This window comes from Cydia amplana, chromosome 19 (genome assembly GCF_948474715.1).
Source record: "Cydia amplana chromosome 19, ilCydAmpl1.1, whole genome shotgun sequence".
Taxonomy (NCBI): Eukaryota; Metazoa; Arthropoda; class Insecta; order Lepidoptera; family Tortricidae; genus Cydia; species Cydia amplana.
In genome coordinates, this window is record NC_086087.1 from 12,886,187 (window position 1) to 12,913,883 (window position 27,697).

Sequence of the window (27,697 nt, forward strand, 5' to 3'; positions counted from 1 at the left end):
AGCTAAGTGATAATTTGTCTGTCCGTCCGTTGTTCGCCTTCACACCTAGCCAGCGTTCGCACAAACGGTGTAGGTCGGTGTTTAGATTGCCTGGACGAAAGCTTTTGAGCCAAGTTATGTTTAGACTATTCTAACGTCACTTATATGTAAGCTTCACCCATATTTGCTCAAATACGGCTCTGCATCTCTTGTTTTTCTAGTACGAGTATAGGTTCAAGAACAGTTTCAGAACTATAGGTATTAATAATATCATCATAAACATTGAAAAAATACGGCGGTGTGAACTGTCACATTTAAAAACTTGGATTTGGGCCATGGTGCTTTATTTGAACAATAATCTATTTTTTTGGTGCTTATATTTCTACAAGCTTTTATTTAGTTTCACCTGTCCCGTTGTCTGTCTGTCGGTCTGTAATCAAATCTTGCAAGGTAAATTTGATCCACTTCCCGGTTTCCGATTGAGCTGAAATTTTGCATGCATGTATAAATCGGATGACAATGCAATATTATTATGACATAGAGCTGATCTGATGATGGAGACAGGAGGTGGCCATAGGAACTCTGAGATGAAACAACGCAACCTAATTGTGTTGGGGGTTTTTAGAATTGTCTCGATGAGTTTCTGTCGTAAGAAAAGTACAGTCAGCGATAAAATCTTGTACCAAAAATGAAATTTTTGCCAAAAACTTATTTTTAGGAATATGTTTGGGAATTATATGTGACATTTACTCAAAATCACGAGCTCTTTCGATCCTCCTTTCGATACAAGAAAAAAAACTATGACAGTAACAAAATGGACGCTACGAAAAATGTTTGGCTTTGTACACTTCTGCTATCCAAATAATATCCAATTTAGGTGTACTTTTTCATGTAAATGACCCACAAACAGATGTTAGAAATGTTTAGGAAGTTTACGATCGATAGCCTCGTCTCCGCCCTTATAGTGTAAGCAATTGTAATGTTTCCCAGCACTAACCTTGACTCGACATTAAATCTAGTTTGAGTAGGAAATAATGTCTTTTGTTTCTAGTTAATTGACGTTTAGTTTGGACAGACACTTGATTGACAGGGACATGATTAGATTGACGGTTACACGACACTGAAACAGAAAGTAATGGATGGTATTATTCCATGATGATGAATTGCAATGGGGCGGGTCGTCTAATAACAATCATTAATATAACTTTTTATTTTGGCAATTATGTACAGTTCCGTGGTCAACTAGGAACAAGGGTTCAAGGGTACATAGTTTCGAAAGGACAGTCTGTCTGCCTGTCACTCTACCCATCGTTCGTTCGCGACTTAGTTCAGTGATCGTTAGTAAAGTTAGACCAAGATAAGACTGCAACGATTTTGTTAGCACACACAGTGCAAGTGTAATTAAAAAAGTCAAACTACTATGATATTATGACGTAGACGTAAATAACACTTTCACTGCGTGTGCTTTCAAAATCGATGCAGACTTATCTTGGTCTAACTCTACTAGTTTTCACTTACATCGTGTTGAATTTTATACGAGCGAGAAAACATCGATTGGATCCCCGAAAAGCGAGAATTCTAATTCCGATGTTCTTCAACAAAAAGCACACCTTCCTATAATAATCTTTAATCCTTCATTCTTTTAGTGGTAAGTCGTAAAACTCTACATTTATATGGGGCATTATCCATGAAAAGGGACCTTATTGTCGATGGCGCTTACGCAGCTCAGCGTCGCGCGGCATTGTATTTATATCGGAGCATCGTTAACAAAGACGTAAGCGCCATCGACAATAAGGTCCCTTTTCATAGATAACGTCACATATTTGCATGCATGTATTTTTACTAACTAGATTATTAACTAGACGGATAAAACACACATTTAATTACATTACCTTTTTATGTGCAAATAAATGATTATGATTATGATGATTATGATTGTCAGTAATAAAGCTCGCACTAGACAGATATACATGATTTATTGTATAATCAAGTTAGTCCTCGCCCACCGCCTCATGACATAATATATCGTGACAAGATCGCGCGATAGCCGATAGCATGACATGCATGATGTTGCCACGACACGACTTCTATCGCGACATTGATGATGAGCTTCGACAAAGAATTAGCTTATGCTGACAAAAAGTACATAGTTGTACATATATATGCGTACATAGTTGTACATATATCCCAAGACAATGCCTTGCTTTAATTGAGTCCAAGTTCTGATCCCGTGACTCTACAAGTTTTTTTGTTTGGCATAGAGAATAGGAAAACGCAAATTATAAAGTACTGTATGGGATACATTCTACGTCTTTTTCTTTCCGCACAGACTCTATCTTAAATTAAGTTAGGGCCACCTTACACTTAGCGTCTATTGTGCGTCGGCGTCTAGTCAGCTATGGAAACTGGCGTCGCGCTAACGTTGCGTCGAGCAGCAGCCATAGAGTTGACTGTTGACTAGACGCCGACGCTCGGAAGACGGTAGTGTATAGTGGCTCTTTGAAACGGAGGGTCCCTTGCCGTTTCAAAGAGCCACTATACACTACCGTCTTCCGAGCGTCGGCGTCTAGTCAACAGTCAACTCTAGGGCTGGCTCATTCCTAGACCAACGAATTGGCATCGCCTTTCAGCATGCTAAGAAGGAGTGCTTCTGAGCACCCTTCCGCAGGGAATAGACCCTGGGGAACTTAACATGCCTAGAGGTGGATATTACTTTTTATTTTATTAGTTTTAATTTAAAAATACTTGTAGTTAATTTTAATGTAAGTATTTAGCATAATTTAGAAATATAGTTTTTTTTTATATAATTAATGGGCTTACTCATGGCCACAGACTAGCCGAGGCGAAGACGTGGCCTACGATGGAGCGAGCCTGCCCAGAAGGTGCCTGTTCACCCTTGATTTGAAGGTTGCTGGGTTATATATGTGCTCGGAAATATAGACGCCGGCAAGGAATTCCATTCCTTAATAAATTTAGTTATTCCTTTCATGATTTTGCGTACAACAACAATCGAAACTCGTAATAGCATCACGTACAACCAATTATCGCCAACAATGCCAGTTATATCATCTTTGCATTCTGGGCTATCGTCTAATATCCGTGTCAAGGTCGCAGCGGCCGTGCATTGTGGTGACTCAGCTAATTAGACAGCCTGTCAAAATGCCTGAAACCAGCCAAATTGATATCGTACGTCTCAGTATTTGTCAATAGAAATACTGAGACGTACTACAATTAGTACGGCCAGTCGGTCTAGCATGAGTTGCGTTCTCGCGCGCGACTCGATCTTGAAGTCGCGCAAGATGTATGGAGTCGCGCGCGAGAAGGCCAGGTTTTTGATGCCTATTTTACGTGTCGTAGGTCGTAGTAACAGCGCGAATAGAAATTCCCAAACAATCTCTGCTAATATTATAAATGCGAAATTAACTCTGTGTGTCTGTCTGTTATCGTCACGCTTAGGTATATCGCTGAACCGATTAAGATGAAATTTGGTGATAGTTTGAGGCCGGAGCAAGGACAGGTTCGTTTTTAACCGACTTCCAAATCTAAAAGGAGGAGGTTATCAATTCGGTTGTGTTTTTTTTTTATTTTTTTTATTTTTTTTTTATTTTTTTTTTATTTTTTTTTATGTTTGTTACTCCATATCTCCGTCATTACTGGACCGATTTTGAAAATTATTTTTTTGATTGTATGTATATGCATACAGATTGGTCCCGTTTTTGTCAAAACCCAGTTCTGATGATGGGATCCATGAGGAATCGAGGGAACTCCTCAAATCTTAAAGGCACACATATAGTGATTTTTGTATTTTTATCAACAAATCAAGCATATACATTCAAAAAAGTGACATTTGATGAAGTGGAACTGCTGATGATGATCAGAACAGAACTCCTCAACGACGCATAGTACACGTTTTGTGATTTTCAATTTCGATTTTGACTTGGATTGGGCCCCGGATTCCGAACTCGGACCCGTACTCGGACTCGGACCCAGACCCGGACCTTGACCCGGAAAACCACTATGATACCTAAACTAAATCAACCACTATGATTACCATAAAATGTATACATATTACCAAATAAAGTATAAGCACCGTTAAGTGGGTTAGGCTAGTAGTTAGAGAAGTCGGTTTTTTTCTATTAAAGATTATTATCCATCAGATACAGATATAGAGATCTTTATTGGTAAAATAAGTACATTTAATATCATAATCATTATTCCAAGCAGACGGAGTCCCGGGCAAAATCTACTGTTTTTCTTGCTACCTAGCCTATTTGGTGTGCCACTGCTGGGCAAAAGCCCTTGCTACACGGTCGCCGACAAGCCCCCAGACCGCGTGGCCTTGGTCCGTCCCGGACCGTGTAGACAGTTGTTTCCAACAAAATTAGACCAAAACTGACCAAGGGCAGACCAAGGTCAGACGGTTAGAAGGCTTGTTGGCGACCGTGTAGCAAGGGCTAAAGGCCTCTCCTCTTGTCTTCCACGACTCCCGGCATAGTGCCTCCGTCCAGTTGTTGAGAAAGGTGTCTATGTCGTCCCGCCATCTCCGTCTGGGCCTGCCGCATCCACGCCCTTCATCTGGCATCCACTTGGTAGCTCTAGCATCCAGTTGGTACACTGGCCCATCTGTCTGGATGCATGCGGCAGCGTGACCGGCCCAGTCGCGTTTGAGCCTAGCAGTCTCGCCGATATCAGCAATGTGGGTTTTTGCGCGCAGCGCGCAGTGTTAGATAATTTATTTTTACTATAATCCGATTTCATATTCCTTAATAATCCCTTTAACCCTTAAATGCATTATGATGTAGATCTACATCGTATATTTTGATGGCCCGTGGCTCAATATGCATATATAATTTTTTAATTACTATGGTTTTTTTCTTTATTTTTCCCACAATATATTAGGAAATTATACAAAAAACATGCATTTAAGGGTTAAGTTATACCGCATTCTTCCTCGCACGACATTTTTGAACAACTACTCAGAATAATATGTGACGTTATCTATGAAAAGGGACCTTATTGTCGATGGCGCTTACGCCATTATTAACGATGCTCCGATGTAAATACAATGCCGCGCGACACTGTGCGGCGTAAGCGCCATCGACAATAAGGTCCCTTTTCATAGATAATATTCATTAAGGTGAGTGACATTCATAAAGGATACATGTCAGATCCACGTCAGATGCCACATAGCTGTATAATGTGATGTCAACCTTGGTGAACCCACGTACCTGCGGTCAGCGGTCTGACCTGTTTCATACGGCTAGCTGCTTAATACACTTAAGAGCAATGAAAATATGGCATTTAGAGTACCTAAACATTTACTACAATACTCTTTTCTGCACACCTCAAAAGAAAACCGAATACAGAACAAATAACGGGGCGGTCTTATCACTAAAGGTCTCTGCCCACTACACCGTATCATACCATGACCGTAGTAGAAACGTGTCAGGCAAAAAAATATTCTTTGTATTAAAAAGTATGAGACTATGCCCACTAGCCCGTTCCGTCGCCGACCATTCCCGTAGCGTGCCATGCACGGACCGCAACGTGCACGGCACGCAACGTTGCCAGAACAGTGCATGCAGGCGGCGAAACGGTGAGCATACGGGTTATGACCGCGTATGGTGACCGTTTTAAGCCCGTTATAAACGCGTTGTCGTATCTGTTTGTCGCTCTTACCAGTATGATAACTATTCGCTCGCTCTTTCTGACGAGTCTAGCTTTCGGGAATAAAACGCGGGGACCAAGGGGATGAAACGCGGATGCTACGGGGATTATAGGCGGATGCTATGGGGATGATACGCAGTTACTACGGTCACTAAACCCGTTATGCACGAATATGAAACGATGTGGACACGGTGTAGTGGGCATAGTAGTCCGTGTCGCGTTACATTACGTGCCTGATACGTTCCTACTACGGTCATGGTATGATACGGTGTAGTGGGCAGAGACCTTAAAAAGCGATCTCTCAGACAAGTCACCATAGTTTTAACAACCTCCATAATACCACCACCACTACCATAATATTTAGGCCTCTTCTCACTGTACAGTAAGCTGCAGAGATAACCTGACCCCTCTGCATAGAAACTTGTTTGCAGGGGGGTCAGATATGTCTGCAGCTTACTGTACAATCGACGTCAAATTATATATACCGTCCTTAAGTGTAAACTTTATATCTTTATCCTGACATCTTATTTAGGAAGAATTGATGAGGAATCCTGCATAGGTACGCCTGCAAACTCCTGCAAACGACGTTTTTTTTTATTTATTTTTTTATTTTATTTTTTATGATTTTTTTTCAAGGATTATGAGATATTATATTCCAGACAGTACCTAGCACCGACTCGTTCCAATAATAGGCCTTTAATCAAGCCAATTACACGCTCCAACAACAATCATAGACTAACCCACCAGAACAGAGTGTTCACTTTTTGCCCTTTTTCATACCCCAGTTAAACCAAGCCGTAACCGTCACACAGAATAACTTCGCACAATCCGTTTACATATTTAACCTTAAAAAATAATATAGAAATTATAAAGTAGACAAAAAAGTTGAATTTCGAGCTTCATCGGTTTTGGGAAGGACGAGTGTCTTTTATATTATATATTATAGGTTATGTCTTGTGTTTGGTCAGTATTTGTTTTGTGGGTCAGAGAGTGCAGTTGGTTTGAGAAGGTTAGTCTGTGCTCATTATTACTTTTTGCGCTATTGCAAATTATTAGGGTGTGTTAAAGTGCGCGTGCTCCCGTTGAAGCTCCTCGTTATGTAGCAAAACATGTTGCGCCATCGTGAGTGACCTGTTTTAATATGTTTATTATATGACTTTCATATAATAGGAAGTGGTGTTAAAATTGTTAGGATAGTTTTAGGCAGCCTAACTAAATTTTTTTTTACATAAACGAAGTCGTGAACAAAAACTAGTATAAAAATAATAAAATAAAATCGTCGGGTGACAAGTAAAAGTCACTAAGTAATATCAAAAAATTAAAGTAACAATGCATTTTATTACACTTGTAACACGGTTTATTGTCCAATAACTTCAATGATGTTAGTTAGTGACTTTTACTTGTCACCCGACGAAATAAAATTAGTATAAAACCAAGTTGTATTATAAATATACAGGGTGATTCATGAGACGTGAGCAGGACTAAGCCTACACAATCAGTAAATGTAGTAGAATCGTTCACCACAATATTTAAGTAAAACAATCACGCTTTTTTTCTGTTGTTATACTTTTTGGTAAGAACAAATTTAATTATCTACTATCATGGATACCCTACAACATTTAATTAACAAAGATAAAACCTTTTTAACCATTATGACAGCACTTCGAGTATGAAGAAAATGAAATGTCACACTTGAGTGAGATACGATTTTTCAAAAGTAACCAGTCTCCGATGACATTGAATTTGGCACTTGTTATGGATAAAACAAAGAGGGTGACCATAAATGTCGTAAATAAATTAAAACTTTTTTTAAACAGTGTAAAATAAATTAAAGTTAATCTCACAAATACAGGTACGAAACAGTTGTTTATTACTTACTGTATGCGTAGGCTTGATCCTGATCACATCTCCTGAATCACCCTGTATATTAATACTTACTAAATTAAAACCAACCGACTAAACATTAAGAAAACTTAAATTTAAACAACCAAAACTATTCCCAGTTACAAATATTAGAAATGGCTTGTAACATAGAACTCACAGTATTCATCTTAGGGCCACTTGTACCATCCTACTGACCCGAGGTTAACCCTGTTAGGTTCTCATTTAATGATGAACAACGGTTTTAACTTCAAGTATTATTTATTTAAAATAATTAAGTAACAGGACAAGATTTAGGTACATGTCGAAAGCATGGCGTAATCGACCATAGAGAGCGAACACTCAGTGTTGCTATGCTATATCTAATATCTTCCCTTTTTTGAAGAGAAGACTACGATCTTAGGATCTAAGTAAGGTAAGTAACATTTTAATTTATCTCTTAAAATATTAAGTGGAACGGAACGTATCTGTCTAGTAAAACGACAATGGAGAAACAAAACGCATCTTGACTGACAGCTATGACAGCTTGTCATAATGAAAGAAAGTAACCTAGAAACTGACAGTTACGTTTACGTTCTAGCTTGTAGAAAAACTATAAAACCTATTCTAAATAACGTGCTGGCGTTTTCACCTCCCTACCAGAGCGCGTTCTTTTAGGTTCACTATTAATACTAGAATTCTTATTTTCAGGTATCATCTCAGGCGCAGGAGGAACAGGTTTAAGAATATGCTGACGACTTCTACGGAACTCACCCTGCGGGGATTGTATAGTGAAGCTACGTGGTTCACTACTGGCTTCTGAGATCATACCTGGGATCCAGATGCTATTTGGCTTATGTTTAAAATACACTTTATCACCTTTCTGAACTTCTGGCAAAGATGTTGCATGATTGTTGTAATAAAGAGATGTATAAGACCTTTGTTTTTCTATCTTTACTTTAAGCAGACTATTGTCGACTAATGCAGGTGACAACTGTGAATCAGAGACTGGAATCTTGGTTCGCAAGCTTCTAGACATAGATAGCTGTGCGGGTGAATATCCTATCTTTTTTGGAGTGTTTCTATATAAAAGTAAAGCGAGATATGGGTCTGTGTTGTCAGCCTTACATTTCTTTAGCATTAGTTTGATTGTGCCAATAGCTCGTTCAGCCATACCATTAGACCTGCTTAAGTAGGGACTGGAAGTACTATGTTTAATGTGCCAATCTTTAGCAAAAGTTTGAAATTCTACAGAATTAAAAGGTGGACCATTATCCGACATCATAAATTCAGGTATGCCATGACGGGCAAAAATTGATTTCAAGTGAGTAATAATCCTGTTAGCAGTTGAGCCTGTATTCAAAAGAGCAAGTTCAACATTCTTAGAAAAGTAGTCTACTACAAGAAGGTATTTTTCATTGTCAAATTCAAAAATATCAATACCGACTTTGTTCCAAGGCAAAAGCTTATAATCATGATGTAGAATTGGCTCCTTTGTATTACCTCTACGGTAAGTAAGGCATGTATGACATTGGTTAATGACTTTTTCTATATCATTTGCCATGTTTGGCCAATACACAGTGGTCTTAGCTAGCCGAATGCAGCTGTTAATACCTTGATGGCCCTCATGTGTCAAATTTATAATATTTTCTCTTAGTGGCTCTGGAATTACAATTTTGTCTGACATAAAGAGAATATTATCAATTACACTTAACTTGTCTTTCAATGAGAAGTAGGGCTTTAATTCTTGACTTATAGACCGTCTGTGTTCCGGCCACCCATGTTGACAATATTTTACAATTTGAGACAAGGTACTAGACTTACATGTCTCTTCTTTTATTTTTTCTATTTTTTCTGGACTAGCAGACAAATTGGACATGATGAAATTGACATGTAAATCTATGTCCTTCTCGAGGTCTGAAAGAGTTGTTTCTTTTAGGGCAGCTCGAGATAAAGTATCTGCAATATATAGATAACGACCTGGTTTATATATCACATTAAGCTCATATGGCTGAAGACGAAGCATAATTCTCTGCAGTCTAGCAGGAACATCATACAAAGCTTTTTTAAACAATGTGATCAATGGCTTATGGTCTGTTTCTACTGTGACTGTCCTACCATATATGTACTGGTGGAATTTAGTACAACCAAATAGAATAGCCATAGCCTCTTTTTCTATTTGAGAATAATTTTGTTGACATTTAGTTAGTGAGGCAGATGCATATGCTATTGGTTGTTCGGAATGAAGTAAAACAGCACCGAGAGCATCCTTTGATGCGTCAACTGACATGGTCAGTACCTTGGTTTGATCATAGTATGTGAGCACTGGGGCGCTACATATAAGTTTCTTAATACTATTAAACTCAGCCTCGTGCTGACTTAACCAGGACCATTCTGTTTCTTTTGATAACAAAGTTCTTAGAAGACTATTTTCTTTGGACAAATTAGGAATGAATGGACTGAGGTAGTTAACCATACCCATGAACCTTTGAAGATCATTAACGCATGCAGGACTGGGCAGGTCACAGATGGCTTTAATCTTGGCTGGATCTACCTTTACACCTTCCTTACCGAAAATATGTCCCAAGTACTTAACTTCAGGAACACATATGACACATTTTTCTTTGTTAAATTTAATATTTATTTCACGAGCTCTTTCTAAGACCTTTTTTAGAGTCTCGTTATGTTCCTCAATAGTCTTGCCATAGATGAGAAAATCATCCATCATTATTTTTACATTCTTGATGTCGTCAAACCTTTTTACCATTTCACGGTGAAAGATCTCCGGAGCTGCATTGATTCCGAAGGGTAACCGTGTAAAAGAGTACCTACCGAATGGTGTGATGAATGTGCAGAGCCTGGAAGCTGCTTCAGACAGTGGCAGCATCCAGAATCCTTTGTTGGCATCCAGCGTGGTGAAGAATTTTGCACCCGCCAGGTCTGACTTGATTTCATCCACCGTTGGAAATTGGTAGTGGGACCTCCGAATTGCCTTATTGAGCTTTCTCGGGTCTATGCAAAGACGTAACTTACCATTCTTCTTTGTTGTAAGAACAAGCGAGCTTACCCATTCTGTAGGCTCGTCAACGCGGCAGATAATTCCTTCTTTTTCCATCTCATCCAGCTCTGCCTTTAACTGAGCTCTAAGTTGGAATGGGACTCGACGACATGGATCACAGGTAGGAATGACATCAGGTTTTAGTTTTAAATCACACGTGAAGTTTTTCAGGCAACCCAAGCCTTTGAAAAGATCACTATACTCAGACAGAAAGTCTTTGTCCTGAGTATTAATTGAAACAGAATGGACCCGTTTTACTAGCTTCATAGCTGTGCAAGAATCTCTTCCTAAAATGTCTTGCCCGTCGACGTCTACAACATAAAAAGTTATATCATAGTTGACATTGTTATGGAAAATTGGAAGAGTACATTGACCTATACTAGGTATAGCATCGCTATTATAATTTGTCAAATTATTATTGTTTTTCGACAAGACATCAGGTGCAAGATTGAGTCTATTAAATGTATTTAATGTCAAAAGATTAGCATCTGCGCCTGTGTCCAGCAAAAGACTTACATCTACATTATTGACTGTAAAAGTAGCTTTCCAGGATTTATCTGATGATACATTGTTAATACGAATGGACCCGAAGAAAAGATTGTCAGTTACCTCAGAGTTAACAACAACTTGTTGAACCTGTGTATTTCTGCAGACCGAAGCGAAGTGGTTATACTTCCCACACTTCTTACACTTAACTCCTCTTGCCGGGCACTTGAATCGATGTATCTGACCGCAGCGACCGCAGGTAGTGGTACTGGAACTGCTCGGCGATCTGGCTGGTCTTGGTCTGGTAGCTCTGTTGTTGCTAGGCGACTTGCTGCTGGCTGGCTTCGCTGATCTTGACTGGACTCTGCCGACGAAGTTCGGCGTCTCTAGCGTCTTGGCTTGTAGCTTCGATGTTTCTATAGATCTTGCTAGTTCTATGGCATCATTTAGCTTCACGGGCTTCTTCATGAGAATATGTTCTTTGATATGCTGATTCTTCGTGTGAAGGTTCCAACTGAAGACATCGCGGAGGAGGCTGTCTTCTAGTGAATCGAACTCGCACTGTCTCCCTATATTTCTTAGGTCAGTGGCGTAGTCGTCTATCGACTCTTCTGCACCTTGGCGTCTGTTGAACAATTTGTGCCTTTCCATTGTGACATTAACTTGTGGCGTGAAATGTTTAGTGAATTTGTTGACCAGTTCGTCAAATGTTACTGTGTCAATATCCAAGTTAAATGAATAGAAAACTATTAGTGCCTCTGTGCCGATGAAGTGAAGCAAGATGGCGACTTTTCGACTATTTGATTCATTTTCCAAGCCGTTGGCACGGAGATAAATCTTCAATTGCGTGATCCAATTTTTCCAGGTAATTGGCATGTTGGTATTTCGCAAATCCAGCGTTGCGAGTGACCCTGCCAATAACTTAGGCTTTTCTGATCCGCTATGTCCGCCATTGTTCGATTTCGGCTCAGGACGCGTAGTTTTTTCTTTCTTAGACTTCTTCGACTCGTCGTCCGACATGATTTATTTTTCGAATTACTTCTGACACCATGTTAGGTTCTCATTTAATGATGAACAACGGTTTTAACTTCAAGTATTATTTATTTAAAATAATTAAGTAACAGGACAAGATTTAGGTACATGTCGAAAGCATGGCGTAATCGACCATAGAGAGCGAACACTCAGTGTTGCTATGCTATATCTAATAAACCCGTTAAACGGTTAACCCAGTGTCAAATTGTACTGGTAACCATGGTAACTCCAGGTTTAACTGGATAACTCCGGGATAGTGGGATGCAAGTGGCGCTTACTACATTAATAAATACTCATACAGGTCAATTGACCTTCGAACGTACACTGCCATCAGAATGTTATTTGAATTGTGTTAATTAGTTATCGTGCGTCTCGCTCGCGCTAATACATGTACGGACAAGGACGAGCAAAATGCAATCGGGTCACACTAAAAAAATTGCCTGATAACTAACATTGCGGGGTAGAAAGACTTACGGTCAATTTGAGCGCGCTCATATCAATACAATAATATATTTTAACTAGCGACGCGCCCCGGCTTCGCAAGGGTAACAAATTATACATAAACCTTCCTCTTTAATCACTCTATCTATTAAAAAAAACCGCATCAAACTCCGTTGCGTAGTTTTAAAGATCTAATCATACATATAGGGACAGACAGCGGGAAGCGACTTTGTTTTATACTATGTAGTGATATAAATACAAACGGTTTAAATATCATGATCCTCTTCTCCTCGCTCTACCTTATTTGTGACGTTATCTATGAAAAGGGACCAAATTGTCGATGGCACTTACGCCATTATTAACGATGCTCCGATATAAATACAATGCCGCGCGACGCTGTGCGGCGTAAGCGCCATCGACGATAAGGTCCCTTTTCATAGATAATGCCCCATTTTATTACTTTATAATACACCATAAACGACTCTTCCACCCACATTTGCATATCCTGATGTTAACCAATCAAATGCCATTAATTATCTACGACAATAATTGTTGCGTAGCAAGTCACGACCTCAATTATGATAAAAACCATAAAATTCAGAACTAGGAAGCGATATTTATAGTGTAATCGTAGCAGGGCCGTGAGAGCTCAGCCGCGACATTGCAAGTTCAAGGATTAAATCCTTGCTGTACATAAACAAGCCTGTTCTTAAAGGTGGGATCAGACGGTTCATTTTTTGTTCTATTTCTAGTTTCATTGTTCATCTTTCACTCAAAGTAACACGTCTGAACACAAAATGAACAAAAAGTGAAAATGAATTCATTAGTGAAACAATCCAACGGTGTTGGATATTTTCATTCGGCATCTTTCACTCGCACTCCGAATGAACAAAAAATGAAGAGTTTACACTGTGAACTTTCATTCGGATTTTGCATATTTTACTCGAATCCTGCGGGTATACGACAAAGATAACGTAAAAGTAATAAAATGGTGTTCAAGTGGAACGAAAGAAATAATCTATTATTATTGGATAATTTAAAAAAATTACCACACAATAAGGGGACGGTCGCATCTCCATACAAACGTAGTCGCCATGGATATTATCCCCAGTTACTTTTAATTATTAACTACTTACTACCTTAACGATGCTTGAATTTAAGTAAAGATACTTTTTTTTACATACAAAGTAATTTATTTTCAGTAAACATACAAAAACATTAACCTATAAAACTTAAAAACTAAATCTAAAAATAAGTAAAACCAATCTTAAAATAAATAACTAAAGATACTTAAATTTCAGGAACTGAAGGGTTTTCTTTCAATAAGATACTTATCTTCATCCGGAAGCACTTTACGGCCAAGTCGCCATTAATTGATATTACAGTACATATGGGGCTACTTTTCCGCACTAGTGCGTAAAATAGCACTTTTCGTGCGTATGTCGAAACTTTAAAGTGCCATATGTACTGTAAAACGTTGTTCGATACACGTGCGAATAGGTAATTCGCAACTCGTGTCGATTTCAAACACTCCCTTCGGTCGTGTTTTAATTTATCGCCGCTCGTTTCGAATTTCCTCTTTTTCGCACTTGTATCGAAAATTACTATTATTTCACATCATCGGACGTTTCATAACTCATAACATAACCTCCATATCTATTCACAAGGCACTGTGTTAACTTACGTTATTAACTTACATAAGTTGATCCTTGATTGACCGAGCGGAAACGAAGGTGTCCGTTTCATTTTGAGCCAAAATTATTTCGTGTTTCCCCGGATGTTTCGGAGGTCGTATTTTTCAACCGACTCTCGTGAATTTTATATTGAAGGAAAAAATGGATAAAGTTACGCTTCCGGCAGGACTTGAACTCGCAACCTCCGCAATCCGTGCGTTGTTCTTAACCAATTGAGCTACGCCTACAATTGAGATACAAAATTTTAAATACTCTTAAATATTATAATTAAAAAATCGAAAAAAATCAAACGGGGCATAGCTGCGGTTGATATACAAAAAATTGTGTCAAAACATTTTCAATAATGTTAATATCCAGAGAGGAAAATGAGGACTACGTTTGTATGAAAAAGCGCGGGTACTCCACTTTTGTCTTAACACTAGAGTAAGCTTTTGTAACCGTATAGGTACTATCAGATGGACCATATGCTTGTTTGACATAAGTTGTTCAAAAAACAAGCGTAGCGACTTGTGAATCACACCTGTGTCCTCTAATACACAGTGTGACAACACAATAGCGACACAGAACGACAAATGCATTTAATTATGTCATTGTAACTTCACATTTGGGTCACTCATGTTGGTGGAATCGTGCTGTTTTTATGGATTGGCTAATTTTTAAAGTGAAAACTTCTTTAGCGGCGCTGGGCACTTTTTGAGGTGGGGAAAAAATGATAAACTCGAGACCGCGTAAGGCGATCACGTGACCGCAAGGGGCGTAAGGCGATCACGTGACCGTAAGAGGCGTAAGGTTTAGATGGCCACTCATAATTTAGATGGCATTTAAATCAATAAAGAAAAACCCAATGTTACTTGAAATTTATGTTGCGGACTCCTTTTCAAGACTCTTTACCTATGTTCAAATAATTTGACGTTATCATGGCAGTATGTAAATAAACATATCAATGAAAAAGTGTGACCTTATTTGAGTATGATATATAATAAATAAATAGAATACCTGCGCTAAACGTATGTATCGTGTTACCGGGCGTCAGTGAGGCGAGTTTTCACTTCTATCGGCACTCCCGGAGTGAAACTGTTGTTGCTTGTTTTTTATTCCTAGTTGTCCTTAACGTTAAGGCACTAACAAGCAATGGCCCAATTCTAACAACGCTTATAATATTACATATATATATAACAGATGTCCCAGCGATAGGATACTGATCTGTCATTGTCAAAAGTAACATTTCTTCAACCAAAAATGTCATTTTGTATCTTATCGCTGTGACATTTTATAAGTATTGTTCTAAATGAGCCATAAACGTATACGGTACGGTACTGATTTGCCGTGGGAAAGATACCTACCATAATTGCCAAATCTGTTTAACTAGATTTTTGAATAAACTAATGCCAAACTACGACTAGAATATATTATACAATTATAGGTAGCTCATTTACAATTCATATTAACAACTTGTTAATCATTATTAAAATACTAATTGCCAGTTAATAGCTAATAAATTAGTTATCTTTGCAAATAATGGCCCCGTAGACAACATGCCAAGCGCTAACGCTTCGCCATCGAATGGCTTTGACTCTCTGTAGCCCCCTTCACAGTCTAGGGGGGGCTTGTGGGGGGGGGGGTGTCTGGAGGGGGCTTGTGACTCTTCCATATTTGTGTGACAGTGACAGTTGCGTTTCGGTCGCTACGAAGCGTTAGCGACTGGCATGTTGTCTACGGGCTACGGGCTACGGGGCCTGAGCCACAGAACAATTAAAAAACCACTTATTCCGCTTCTTTACATATTTTAAGCATTAATGTCGTTTCGTTTATATGCGATATGCGATCACTAGCCCGATTCAGATTTCACGACTTGTTACGGTTTTGATACGACCTTGACGACCGTCCTGGTGATTGGCCCGCATCTCAAGCATCATTTTGCATGCACCAATCAGGCGCCGCAGCCAAGGTGACAATCGCTATCGCTTCCCCATCGAATCGCTTAGTGTTTCTTTATCACTCTTCCATATTAGTGTGACAGTGACAGTTGCGTTTAGTTCGCTACGGAGCTATTGGCATGCTGTCTACGGGCCCCGTAGTACGGGGCAGTGTTGGCCGAAAGTTAATGCGAATTGAAAATGTTGGCCATTAACCATTATAAATTGAACCTTAAACCGTATCGGACGATTATAGTTTACGATTCAATTTATAATGGTTAATGGCCAGCATTTTCAATTTGCATTAACTTTCGGCCAACACTGGTACGGGGCCTGTGTGGGCAATCTTCAAGGTCGTGTCAAAATAAGATCAAAACCGTAACAGGTTTGTTAATTCTGAATCGGGCTCGATATACTACAAACATAGTTCTTATGTATGGCCCCCAAGTTGACACTTTTACAACTATGTTCGTGACATGGTTAGTAAATAATAAAATGGCTCTTAATTACATGAGCAAGGCGAACTTCAAGTTAACTAGCTTTTTATGTTCTGACTAACAGGCCTTGTTTTGTGACCAATTATCAAATTCACTTAACATTGAATTGAAACTTACTTTAAAGGGTGGGCCCCTTTACGGGCCCCTTACGATATCGGCCTGTCAGTTAGAACAAAAAAGTTGTCAGTTCCGAACAACTGACAGGCCGATATCGTCCGGCGGACTGTTAATCAGTGGGCCCTTTAGAGTCCGTCTATGCTAACTATGCACCGACTTGAACGAAAGTGAAGGAGTGTCATTATAAATGTCATATTTTCATAGAAAATAAACATTAATGTCGGAGGTAATTTTAGAACTTAATTAAAATAAATAAATGAATACTAGGGGACATCTTACAGTTCTTACACAGATCAACCTAGCCCCAAACTAAGCAAAGCTTGTACTATGGGTGCTAGGCGACGATATACATACTTATACATATAGATAAATATACTTACATACTTATATACATAGAAAACACCCATGACTCAGGAACAAATATTTCAGTTCATCATACAAATAAATGCCCTGACCGGGATTCGAACCCAGGACCATCGGCGTCACAGGCAGGGTCAATTATTGGCCTAGTGGGTCCAGATCGGTCGTCAATTTTTCGCGAGTCCTGTTTTCGTAAATAAAGATGTGCAGAAATCGTGATAGTTTACATTAGAACTAAAGTCCATCTGTCTTAGAGAAAATAAAATCCTGATGAATTGAGGACCTTTTTAAGGTCTCAGGTTTTTAAGGTCGATTAAAATCACCATTGATCACGTCAGCTGAGGTCAAAGGGCATATTAAAAACGGTGCGATGCAAATCTGAACTGGACAAGTGGGTTCCATAGCGAAATAACAATAGGCAATCAATAACGTCAGTCAACTCCTTGCACGCAACGTGGTTAGAGCCTTTTTACACTGTCCAGCTCAATATCTGCCTGATGTCAAATATTTACTGATCAAAGTTGAATGGAGCGTGTGAATTTTCCGTGGCATAGATAACTGGCATAAAGCCCCCCATTCACAGTCCTACCTTGTAGTCCCCCTCGTAGTCCGCCTCGTTGGGCAGGATTGTGTATGAGGGTTGCGGACTACGTGCCGTCCTACAAACCCAAGTAGGATGCCTCTTGGGTCCTACAAATCCTGCAAGCCCCGCCCACCGCTGTAGTCCACCGCGTAGGATTGTGTGTGGGTTGTCGTCCTACGTTGCGGACTACCGTGTTTGACGTATGACAACAGTGCGCGCCATTTTTTTGAAATTTATAAAGAAAATCGCTGTTTTTGGGACCAGAAATCACCCAATCACTCCAACAAACAATGGAGGAATAGGCATTGCAACAATTATTACCAATACCTACTTAAGAAATATGACGCTCTCTGGCGAATTTTTAGCAGTTTCTTTTTCCACACTCTTTTTTGTTTTTATCCAATAACAAGAAAATACATAGCAGAAGAGCTATTTTCTTTTTTTTAAATTGCACGTAACATTTTCAAGAGTAAGTAGACCGACACTTGTGAGAAACGAAGCAGTACTGGTGATGGACGGCAAAACAGTACCGTGTGTGAGCTATTTCTTGCTCCGTAGTCCTGCAAGGCGTACTACAACGTAGGAGGGTGTGTGAGCTATATCCTACGCCGTAGTCCTGCGAGGCGGACTACAAGGTAGGAGTGTGAATGGGAAGCTTAAGCCATATTCGTTTGTGGTGAGCGTTCCGACTGAACATCTAGCGACCTTCACCAAGGAGGAGTTTTGGCCGAAGCGTGTTAATTTTCGGCGGTTCCGCGGCCGGCTCCCTGACACTGCGGGGTTGCGTATGATATTTAGTATTTAGTTTATATTTTTATAATATGTATAATATGCTAGTTTTAAGGTATTTATGTATGGGCCACTAGTTGCCTGAAATAAAGATTTCATAAGGTATTAATGAGGATATAATGGATTTTTTAAAGATAAGATCGGTTCATTGTCATGATTTCTATTATTTATTAGGTTTTTAGTAAAAACAAAAACATACGAAAATCTTACTTATTTTTAGAATAAAGGGAAATATAAATACCGCGATTTCAAACCTCGCCTTGGGCCGGGAGTTTTCCTTTTGAAATATTCCTTCTTTATGAGTCTGATGATCTGCTGAGTACCTACATTTTAATTAGTGTCCAACCGAAGATTTGGTTTCGGTTTTGGTTTCGGCCAGTTTCGGCCATAAAGTCATGTTTCGGCCGTAGGGTCGGTTTCGGCTAAAAAACGGCCAAACCTTTCGGCCGGGCCGAAACTTACGAAATTATGGTACTTCGTACTATGAAACTAAACTATGTGACAACAGGCCAAAAGTTGGGAAGCAAGTAGGACAACAATATTTATGTATACAGAAATTAATTGGTTTATTAGAAAACACAATTCCCCTAATGAGCTCGCCACTGGACGGTCGACGCAGTTTTAACATGTGTATAAAAGCGGTTTAATGACATTTTTTTAACGATTTTAATAAGTTTACAATAGTTTCGGTTTCGGCCGAAACTAGAGCCAAAACCGAACTTTCGGTTTCGGTTTCGACAAAAAAACATGTTTCGATCGGACACTATTTTTAATTAATATCTTGCTAACTTAATTTTCTGTTGTTCCAGATTGAAAATGTTTCGCGGCGGTATTTGGGCGAAGCTCCGTCCGTACTACAAGTGGTACGTGCTGGGGCTGGTGTCCGTAGGCTACATACTCGGAGAGCTCGGACATTACCTTATTGGTGAGTCAACTAACTCTGGGCCTTGTAGAGTCTGTGCGGAAAGAGAAGAGTCGTGGATTGTATTGGGCCCATACATACACTCTACCTAGGTGAAGTGTCATTCTATGGAACTTGCTAACTATGTAAACAAAAGTCGCTAGTAAATTGATATTCAGAGACAATTTCAGTATGTTGGTTTGTTTACATATTCAGCGAGTTCCATTGAATTACCTACACTTTACAGTGAAATAAATTAGTAGTTACCATTGAAAATCTTCAACATGATCTGTAATTTAGACTTCGCGAGAATTCTTCATAAGCTTAAAAAAGCGGCCAAGTGCGAGTCGGACTCGCCCATGAAGGGTTCCGTATTTAGGCGATTTATGACGTATAAAAAAAAACTACTTACTAGATCTCGTTCAAACCAATTTTCGGTGGAAGTTTACATGGTAATATACATCATATATTTTTTTTAGTTTTATCATTCTCTTATTTTAGAAGTTACAGGGGGGGACACACATTTTACCACTTTGGAAGTGCCTCTCGCGCAAACTATTCAGTTTAGAAAAAAATGATATTAGAAACCTCAATATCATTTTTGAAGACCTATCCATAGATACCCCACACGTATGGGTTTGATGAAAAAAAAAAATTTTGAGTTTCAGTTCGAAGCACAAAACAAAGAAGTAATAGAAGCGAAACGTACGTGTATAGCGTGTGGCATCATTAGGATTAGCTGCACTAAACTTCACCGCAGGCTACTGTCAGTCGTTGTCAGTTCAGTATGGCGCTTATGAGATGTCAGATGTGAAAACGATTCCAGTTAAAATTACAAATAATTACCAATATGCCGTGCTGCTCCATTTTGGAGTGTAAAAACACTAGCGGGACAAAAAATATTAGACATGGAGGCATTTCATATCATCGGCAAGTATTATTTCATGTAATATTTCAATCTTTTTTACATTTTCGGTTTCCGCAAGGATTTTTGGATTGTTTAGTACAAAAATCAAATTTATATAAATGAGATAAGGTTGATATCTACTTAGCGTAAAAGTCATGTACGGGTGCGCTATTCGGCCACAGTGCGAGGACCATATCAAAAAGTTATCGATTTCGATGTTTGTATAAATACACAGTTCGTTTTGTTTATGTTGATACATGTTCTTAATATTTTATTTTACTTTTTGTGGAAGGCGTATTTTCTATATTTATCGAGTGGCATGCATTACGTAGCGTTAGTAGTCTAGCGGTAAGAGTAAGAGTACGAGTTCGGAAGTCATGGGTTCAAATCCCGCCTCGTACGAGTTTTTCGCAAGTTGTGTATACGACAACGGTTTCACTCACTTGAATTTTTAGTCGCTATTGGCGACATGTTTCGGGCCTTTTTTTTCGGAAGTTATGTATGGTGAAGAGAAACATCGTGAGGAAACCGAACTATTTCCAATAAGGCTTACATTCGTATTCGCACAATGAGATGCGCCAAATACTAGATATTGAAACGATATGGATCGGATCTGTCAGCGTCAAAAGTGACGTGTTTGTTTGAAGAAACGTCACCGACACTTGTTACCATATCGTTTCAATATTTAGTATTTGACGTATCTCATTGTTCGAATAGGGCTTTAGTGTAAAGTCTCCTCTCGAAGTTGGAAGGTCAGATGACAGTCTCTTTCTTAAAAATGAGTGCCTACGCCAATTCTTGTGATAAGTTTCCAAGCAGACCCCAGGCTCCGTAACGCAGGTCGGCTCACGGGCCGTGGCAAATAGCCGGAACAACGCTAGGAAGAAGGAAGATGATGGTTGAGCGACGTGTAGCACGTAACTGAGGACGCGGACATCACGCGGGGTGTGCTGAGGCACAGTATAAGTAATAGTATTATCATACAGAACGGCCACGCACCGCCCCGCCCCGACTCGCATTACCTCGCCCCGCGACTGGCCTAGACATGAATCTGGCGGACTTCTGGCGTCCTCTCAGTAAAGCGACTTACCCATACATGCACATTGACGCGTGTACAGACGTGCCGCGCACACATATAAACGCAAATCATTTTTGATGTATGGCGTGTCCGCCCTGTGACTAGGGTTAAACAGTTTTTAATATATTGGTACTCGCTTACAGTTATATTCGTAGTTGGTGGCTTGATTACTTTCAATATGAGCATTTTTTTATTAAAAAGTAAGTAGGTAACCTAATCTTCGCCAGAAAATATAGTATATAAAAAACTGAGTAGTTTACGTGTACTTACACTAATTATTAATAAGCGTTTATCGATATCACACCGAATCATGCACATCCCTATCGCATATGTCAACGTCATAGTCGAATATTTTATCCTATCGCATTCACTCTTGGAAAAGCCATGCAAGTGTAAAAGGGATAGAGCATAAATGACTATTTACAATAAATAAAAATCGTTGTGCAATTTCGACATAATTTTCTTTACTGTAAGGTTCTAATTATTGTGATGGGTGAGGGTTCATAATCCCTTTCGAAATAAGAAAATATGGCCAATTTTTGTGACAGCGTGTTGGCGACATAGGTTCCCATACTAATCCAGGCACATGCCGTTTCCCCTTAGAGCGCGGCGCGCTCTTTCTTTCTTCCGTGGTTCGAAGTATGGGGAACCCCAAAAATTTATTGTTTTTTTTCTATTTTTGTGTGAAAATCTTAATGCGGTTCACAGAATACATCTACTTACCAAGTTTCAACAGTATAGTTCTTATAGTTTCGGAGAAAAGTGGCTGTGACATACGGACGGACAGACAGACGGACAGACAGACAGACAGACAGACAGACATGACGAATCTATAAGGGTTCCGTTTTTTGCCATTTGGCTACGGAACCCTAAAAATACCTAGCGACCGAACCTGCTCACAAAATTTTACAAGAATCGGTTGAGAAATGCGACCTGCAGAGGAGAACATCCGGACATACGAAAGCATTTTTGGCTAAGCTGAAACGGAGACCTTCGATAATGCTCAGCCGGGCTAGCACATGATTGGCGCGACAGTATCTCGCGGCGAGATAGACTACTCGTCCCTCTTTTATTAACATAGTAAAAGACGAGGAGTCATCTCGTCGCAAGATACTGTCACGCCAATCATGTGCTAGGGGTGCAGTCAACTACTGTACGGTCCACATACCGCACATTGCCATCTCAGCGAAATTACTTACAATTGCGTAAAGCAATATAATACGAGTCAGTACACGTTCAGCATTAGAACCTATCACGCGTGTCCTCATTTGCACTATCATTCATAATGTCGCGCTTTTATAGTTAGTTATCAATAAAGTGTTTAATTTCGGCTATATTGTGAGTTATCATTATGTCAAGCAACCAACAGAATACAATTGGTGTATGTGACACTAGCAGCCCATACAACTACAAACGGGACTGTTAAACGGTCAATGCTTCGTCAAGGTCATATTTTAGCACCCAATTAAACCTACGGTCATGTATCATAATTAAATTAGTGTCTAAATTTGCATTTACTTCCCACAGTCTTAGTTTAATTATTTTGGAATTGCGTATCATGTTGTCACTTCCTTATGTTTAGTTAATTGCTTTTATATAGCTTATATTGGCATAAGTAAGCATTCCATTTAAAATACTATTTTATGACATTATTGAAAAATATCGGAATATATTTCAATAATTGCTAATATTTCTAATTCCGCATTTTTGTGCCTAAACATAAAATTCTTGATAGTGCAAAAAATAAACCAACGCTAAATATACTATATTAGCCCATTTACTCAAAACATGCAGTTGCATTTAATTGCAACTAGGAAAAATAGTACCTAATTAGGCAACTATGCATAACACACCTCGTTAATTTCTAAACTCATACAATTCGTACATCTCCGTGAAAAGTGAAAGCTCTCGTCTCGTCAACTTATTGCGGTGGTGTTGCGTCACACACGCTCGCACTCGTATGTTTGTTTACAAACAGCACGTGACTAGAGAGCGGTCACACTGCGGTCATGACTGGGTTAGCCGAGAAATGCTAAGTTCATTATGAGTTTATAATAGTATCGGACGGCCGGGTGGGGCCATTGACGTATAATATCTAAGGACGGGCTAATGGTACACTAAAAATCGTACTAATTCAGCGGTGTTACTCACGAATTCCAGCCAATCGTGCAGTCTAACGCAACTAGTTGCGACCAATAGCGCGCGTAATGCGAACTCGTCAAACAATCGCGCGCGTGATGCGAACATTGCGAACTCATCAACCAATCTCGTTGTAGCGATTTCACACCGCTGTACTGGCCCCTGTCATGCCTCATTTTTATTGCCCGTAAAGCCAGTCCCTAGATATCTATGTCAATGGATGGGGCGACGTTGTTGAATTAGTCATGTTCGATAAGTCTATAACTGGCCCCCGATTCAAGCCTCCCCTGTCTTCCGTCACACGTCACGGCTGTAACATTTATTAATTTATTTTATTTAGTGTTTTTGGAAGTACGCCGCACGGTAAAATTATTTATTGGTTGTAGGAGACTGAAGTTCAAATTGATTAACATATATGACTGTGATAATTATTCACCTATGTTCTCTACTAGTAGGTTCTCTAGCGATTTCTGTATACTTTGAGGCTGTGTAGGCTGGCGGATATGTTTTTATTGATAACAAAAAATAACAGGTGCTCATTACTTTAAAACCGGTCTATTTACTTAAGGGCCAGTCATTATACGTATTACAAATTAAAGATATCTTATTGATACGGTTTTAACTGATTAAAATAACCTGTCCTGTAGTAGAAGCGTTGCGAGACTTGCACCTTTTTACATGTAATTTTTTTGATGGGCTTCTCTTTCCGAACAGACTCTATTTAAAAACCCGGCTCTTAGGAAAATATGGGAGCTCAAGATTTGAAACATAAAAAAAAGCGATTCGATGGCAAAGCGCAAGCGATCGTCACCTTGGCTAGGCCGGCATCGGCAGCAGTCGCTTCGACTTTATCGAAATAAATAAAATAAAATAAAATGTCATTCAATAGAACTTGCTAACTATGTAAACAAACCGCCATACTAAAATTGACACTGAATGCCAAATTACTAGTAACTTTTGTTTACATAGTTAGCAAGTTCTATTGAATGACACTTTATTTAGAGCTCGGTTAAAAAGTAAATAATTATGTACCTAACTATGCTTATCTCCTTTACCGAATTACGAAAGTCGTATATACATATATGTATTTTAATCTCATCACCCAGAATTACTATGCACCAAACAGTAAATTAAGACATAGAGTAACATAATATCTGCAAACGTTTAAGATATACATCAACCGATTATATCATAAGTAATAACATAACGCAACACAGTAGCCCTATCAATCACTGACATGCGCACGCCATGACAGGCCGATTCGAACGTAACATGAATACAAACCGCGAACCACGTTCAACGTGTTGCCTCTCTGCCGCACTTGTAAATTCGTACGTAAGTGTGACAGGGAGGCAACGTGGTTCGCGATAGGCCCTCTGAATGACATCTACATGATGTCGTTCAGGTACCTTGTTGTACGTTTTGCTGCATTTGTCATCCTCTTTTCACGTTACTATCTCCTCTCATCTACTCAAAGGGTAACTGGAAGAGATCTCTCAAAGGGATAAGTTCGCCTTTGTACTTCTTACTAATTGTATGTTAATATATAATATGTATTTTGCTACAATAAAGAGTTTACTATACTACTACTACTTACTTATCCGTAGCTTAGGTACCTACAGAATGTAACGCTGGTGGCCTAGCGGTATATAAGAGCGTGCGACTTGCAATCCGGAGGTCGCGGGTTCGAACCCCGGCTCGTACCAATGAGTTTTTCGGAACTTATGTATGAAATATCATTTGATATTTACCAGTCGCTTTTCAGTGAAGGAAAACATCGTGAGGAAACCGGACTAATCCCAATAAGGGCCTAGTTTACCCTCTGGGTTGGAAGGTCAGTTGGCAGTCGCTTTCGTAAAAACTAGTGCCCACGCCAATTACTGGGATTAGTTGCCAAGCGGACCCCAGGCTCCCATGAGCCGTGGCAAAATGCCGGGACAACGCGAGGAAGAAGAGACCTACAGAATGTAGTCAATAATTATCCCATCAAAAACATTACATGTAAAAAGGTGCAAGTCTCGCAACGCTTTTACTACAAAAAAGTTTTGAGATGTAATGTGAAACCAAGTCGGTTATTTTAATCAGTACCAGGGGATGTTAAAACCGTATCAATAAGATATCTTTAATTTGTAATACGTATAATGACTTGGCCATCGCACGGCTGCATAATGACAAAAGGATCATTATCACCTATTAAAAATAATTCTAATTGAACATTAGCTAGCGCTAATTGCAGTTTGAGCATTACACATATTTACGAGTACGGTACGAGTAAAGTTATGTGCGATTGCCAAGTCATTATATGTATTACAAATTAAAGATATCTTATTGATAACTGGTTTTAACACCCCCTGGCACTGATTAAAATAACCGACTTGGTTTCACATTACATCTCAAAACTTTTTTGTAGTAAAAGCGTTGCGAGACTTGCACCTTTTTACATGTAATGTTTTTGATGGGATCTCCTCTTTTTGTTGGCAGTCCTTCTTTTCGGGTACTCATACCCATACTATGTATACACATGTCATAACTAAACGTATCTTCATTCATACTCACATCGTACATCGTAGTGTACCTTTACTTTACCTACTACATATTTGTAGGAACTGCAACAGTAACTTTGTAATATCATATCTTTATATGGGATTACAAACTTACTTATGCAGTTCTTAGATCTTTAAAACGTGACTGATATTGCAATATTTTCAGGTTTACCCTTTATGTGGCCATTAAACCCTAACTCTGTACAAAATTTCAGCTCTCTGAGTTTATGGGAAGTACTAATTCTATTTAAAAAAAAAAAAAAAAAATTTTAAAAATTTAATCTGTTTATTTCATAAAATAAGCATGCATATTTACAAAACTTAACTACTAATCTTAAATTAAAAAGATTTTTTGAGTTAAGGAGTCTAGGTAGTCATATAGAATTAATTATACACTACTATTACATCTTTATTATATTGTTACAAGATAGGGATTCGATTGTTCTCTTATTTTAAGCATGTGTTTCTTTATAATGTATCTAGCTTGCCCACATGTTCGATCTTCTAATGAGCTTAATAATTCATTTGGAAATCTATTCAATATACGCGGTACAATGCATTTCCATACTCATGATGATCATGAGTGAATGAATGAGTGTCATAAATGCGAAACTTTGCTTTCGCTTAACTTCGGAACTAAATGACCTACAGACTTAAAATTTTGGATTTTAAGTATGTGATTATAGCTTACTGGATGACGAAAATTTCTGCGTTCTGGTCTTATCCAGAGGTTCTCAAATAGGGGCCTGAAAATGCGGCGAAATGGTTCCAGTAAAGGATGTTACGGCAGTGTTTGCTTCGCGCTCGACTTGGCGGGGACACTGCCGTGCCCCCAGATTTTCCATCGTATTTTCACGGAAACGGTAAGAACGTGTCTTGCTATTTCAGTCAGTCTCGGTACAAAAAGTACTGAGGTTGACTGGAGTAGCATGACAAATACGAACGATTCCGAGAAAATGCGATGAAAAACAATTATGCACTACATCTGTAGGGTCGACTACAAAGAGATGTATCCACCTTTTCACTTTATTACAATGCAATAAGGTGAAAAAGTGGATACATCTCTTTGTAGTCGACTGTACATGTATTGGCGCGAGCGATGCAAACTGAATGAAATCATTCAGGTATCATTCTGATGAACACTCGTTCGAATAGGCCAGTGACTTTTTGCGTGCCAACCTCGACATTGAACGGCCTCGAACCTAGTAATTAAACAAAAAGCACCAAATGTTCCGCTTTTTGCCCGAGTTAATTATTTAACGTATTTCGGTAATCATTAACATAGATTACAAAAAGTTGGTTTCGCGACTGAAGTCTTGTCATTGTTGATGTAAATAGTTACGTAAAGCTACCGTGAAGTTGGTTAGGTTTTTCGTGAAGTCTGTATTGGGTATTTTCACTAGTCAAATCAGTTTCTTTTTTCGAATTGTCAAAACGATTTTGCTACTATGAAATTTATATGTAACACTAGAATGTGACGTCACAATCAAATTACCTACTCTTTATAGTTTTATACGGGTTTTAAAATAGAAATTGTGTCTAAAAATAACTGCTGTCTACGCGTTTCTATTAATCTTCTGGTGCTTCATTTCATGCATCGTGTAAAATAATTTATTTTAAATACAGTCAAATACCCTATTGGGTTAGGTA

The 27,697-nt window shown here is 39.0% G+C and overlaps 1 protein-coding gene across 1 annotated transcript in view; it reads left to right on the forward strand.

Moving 5' to 3' along the window:
* Positions 1 to 27,697, forward strand: part of LOC134657000 (putative metabolite transport protein HI_1104) — a 78,335-nt gene that overhangs the window by 28,168 nt on the left and 22,470 nt on the right. The window contains exon 2 of the mRNA XM_063512566.1: positions 19,289 to 19,404. Within this exon, the coding sequence (XP_063368636.1) occupies positions 19,296 to 19,404 (109 nt within the window). The 5' untranslated portion in view covers positions 19,289 to 19,295. The remainder of the gene's footprint in view (positions 1 to 19,288; positions 19,405 to 27,697) is intronic.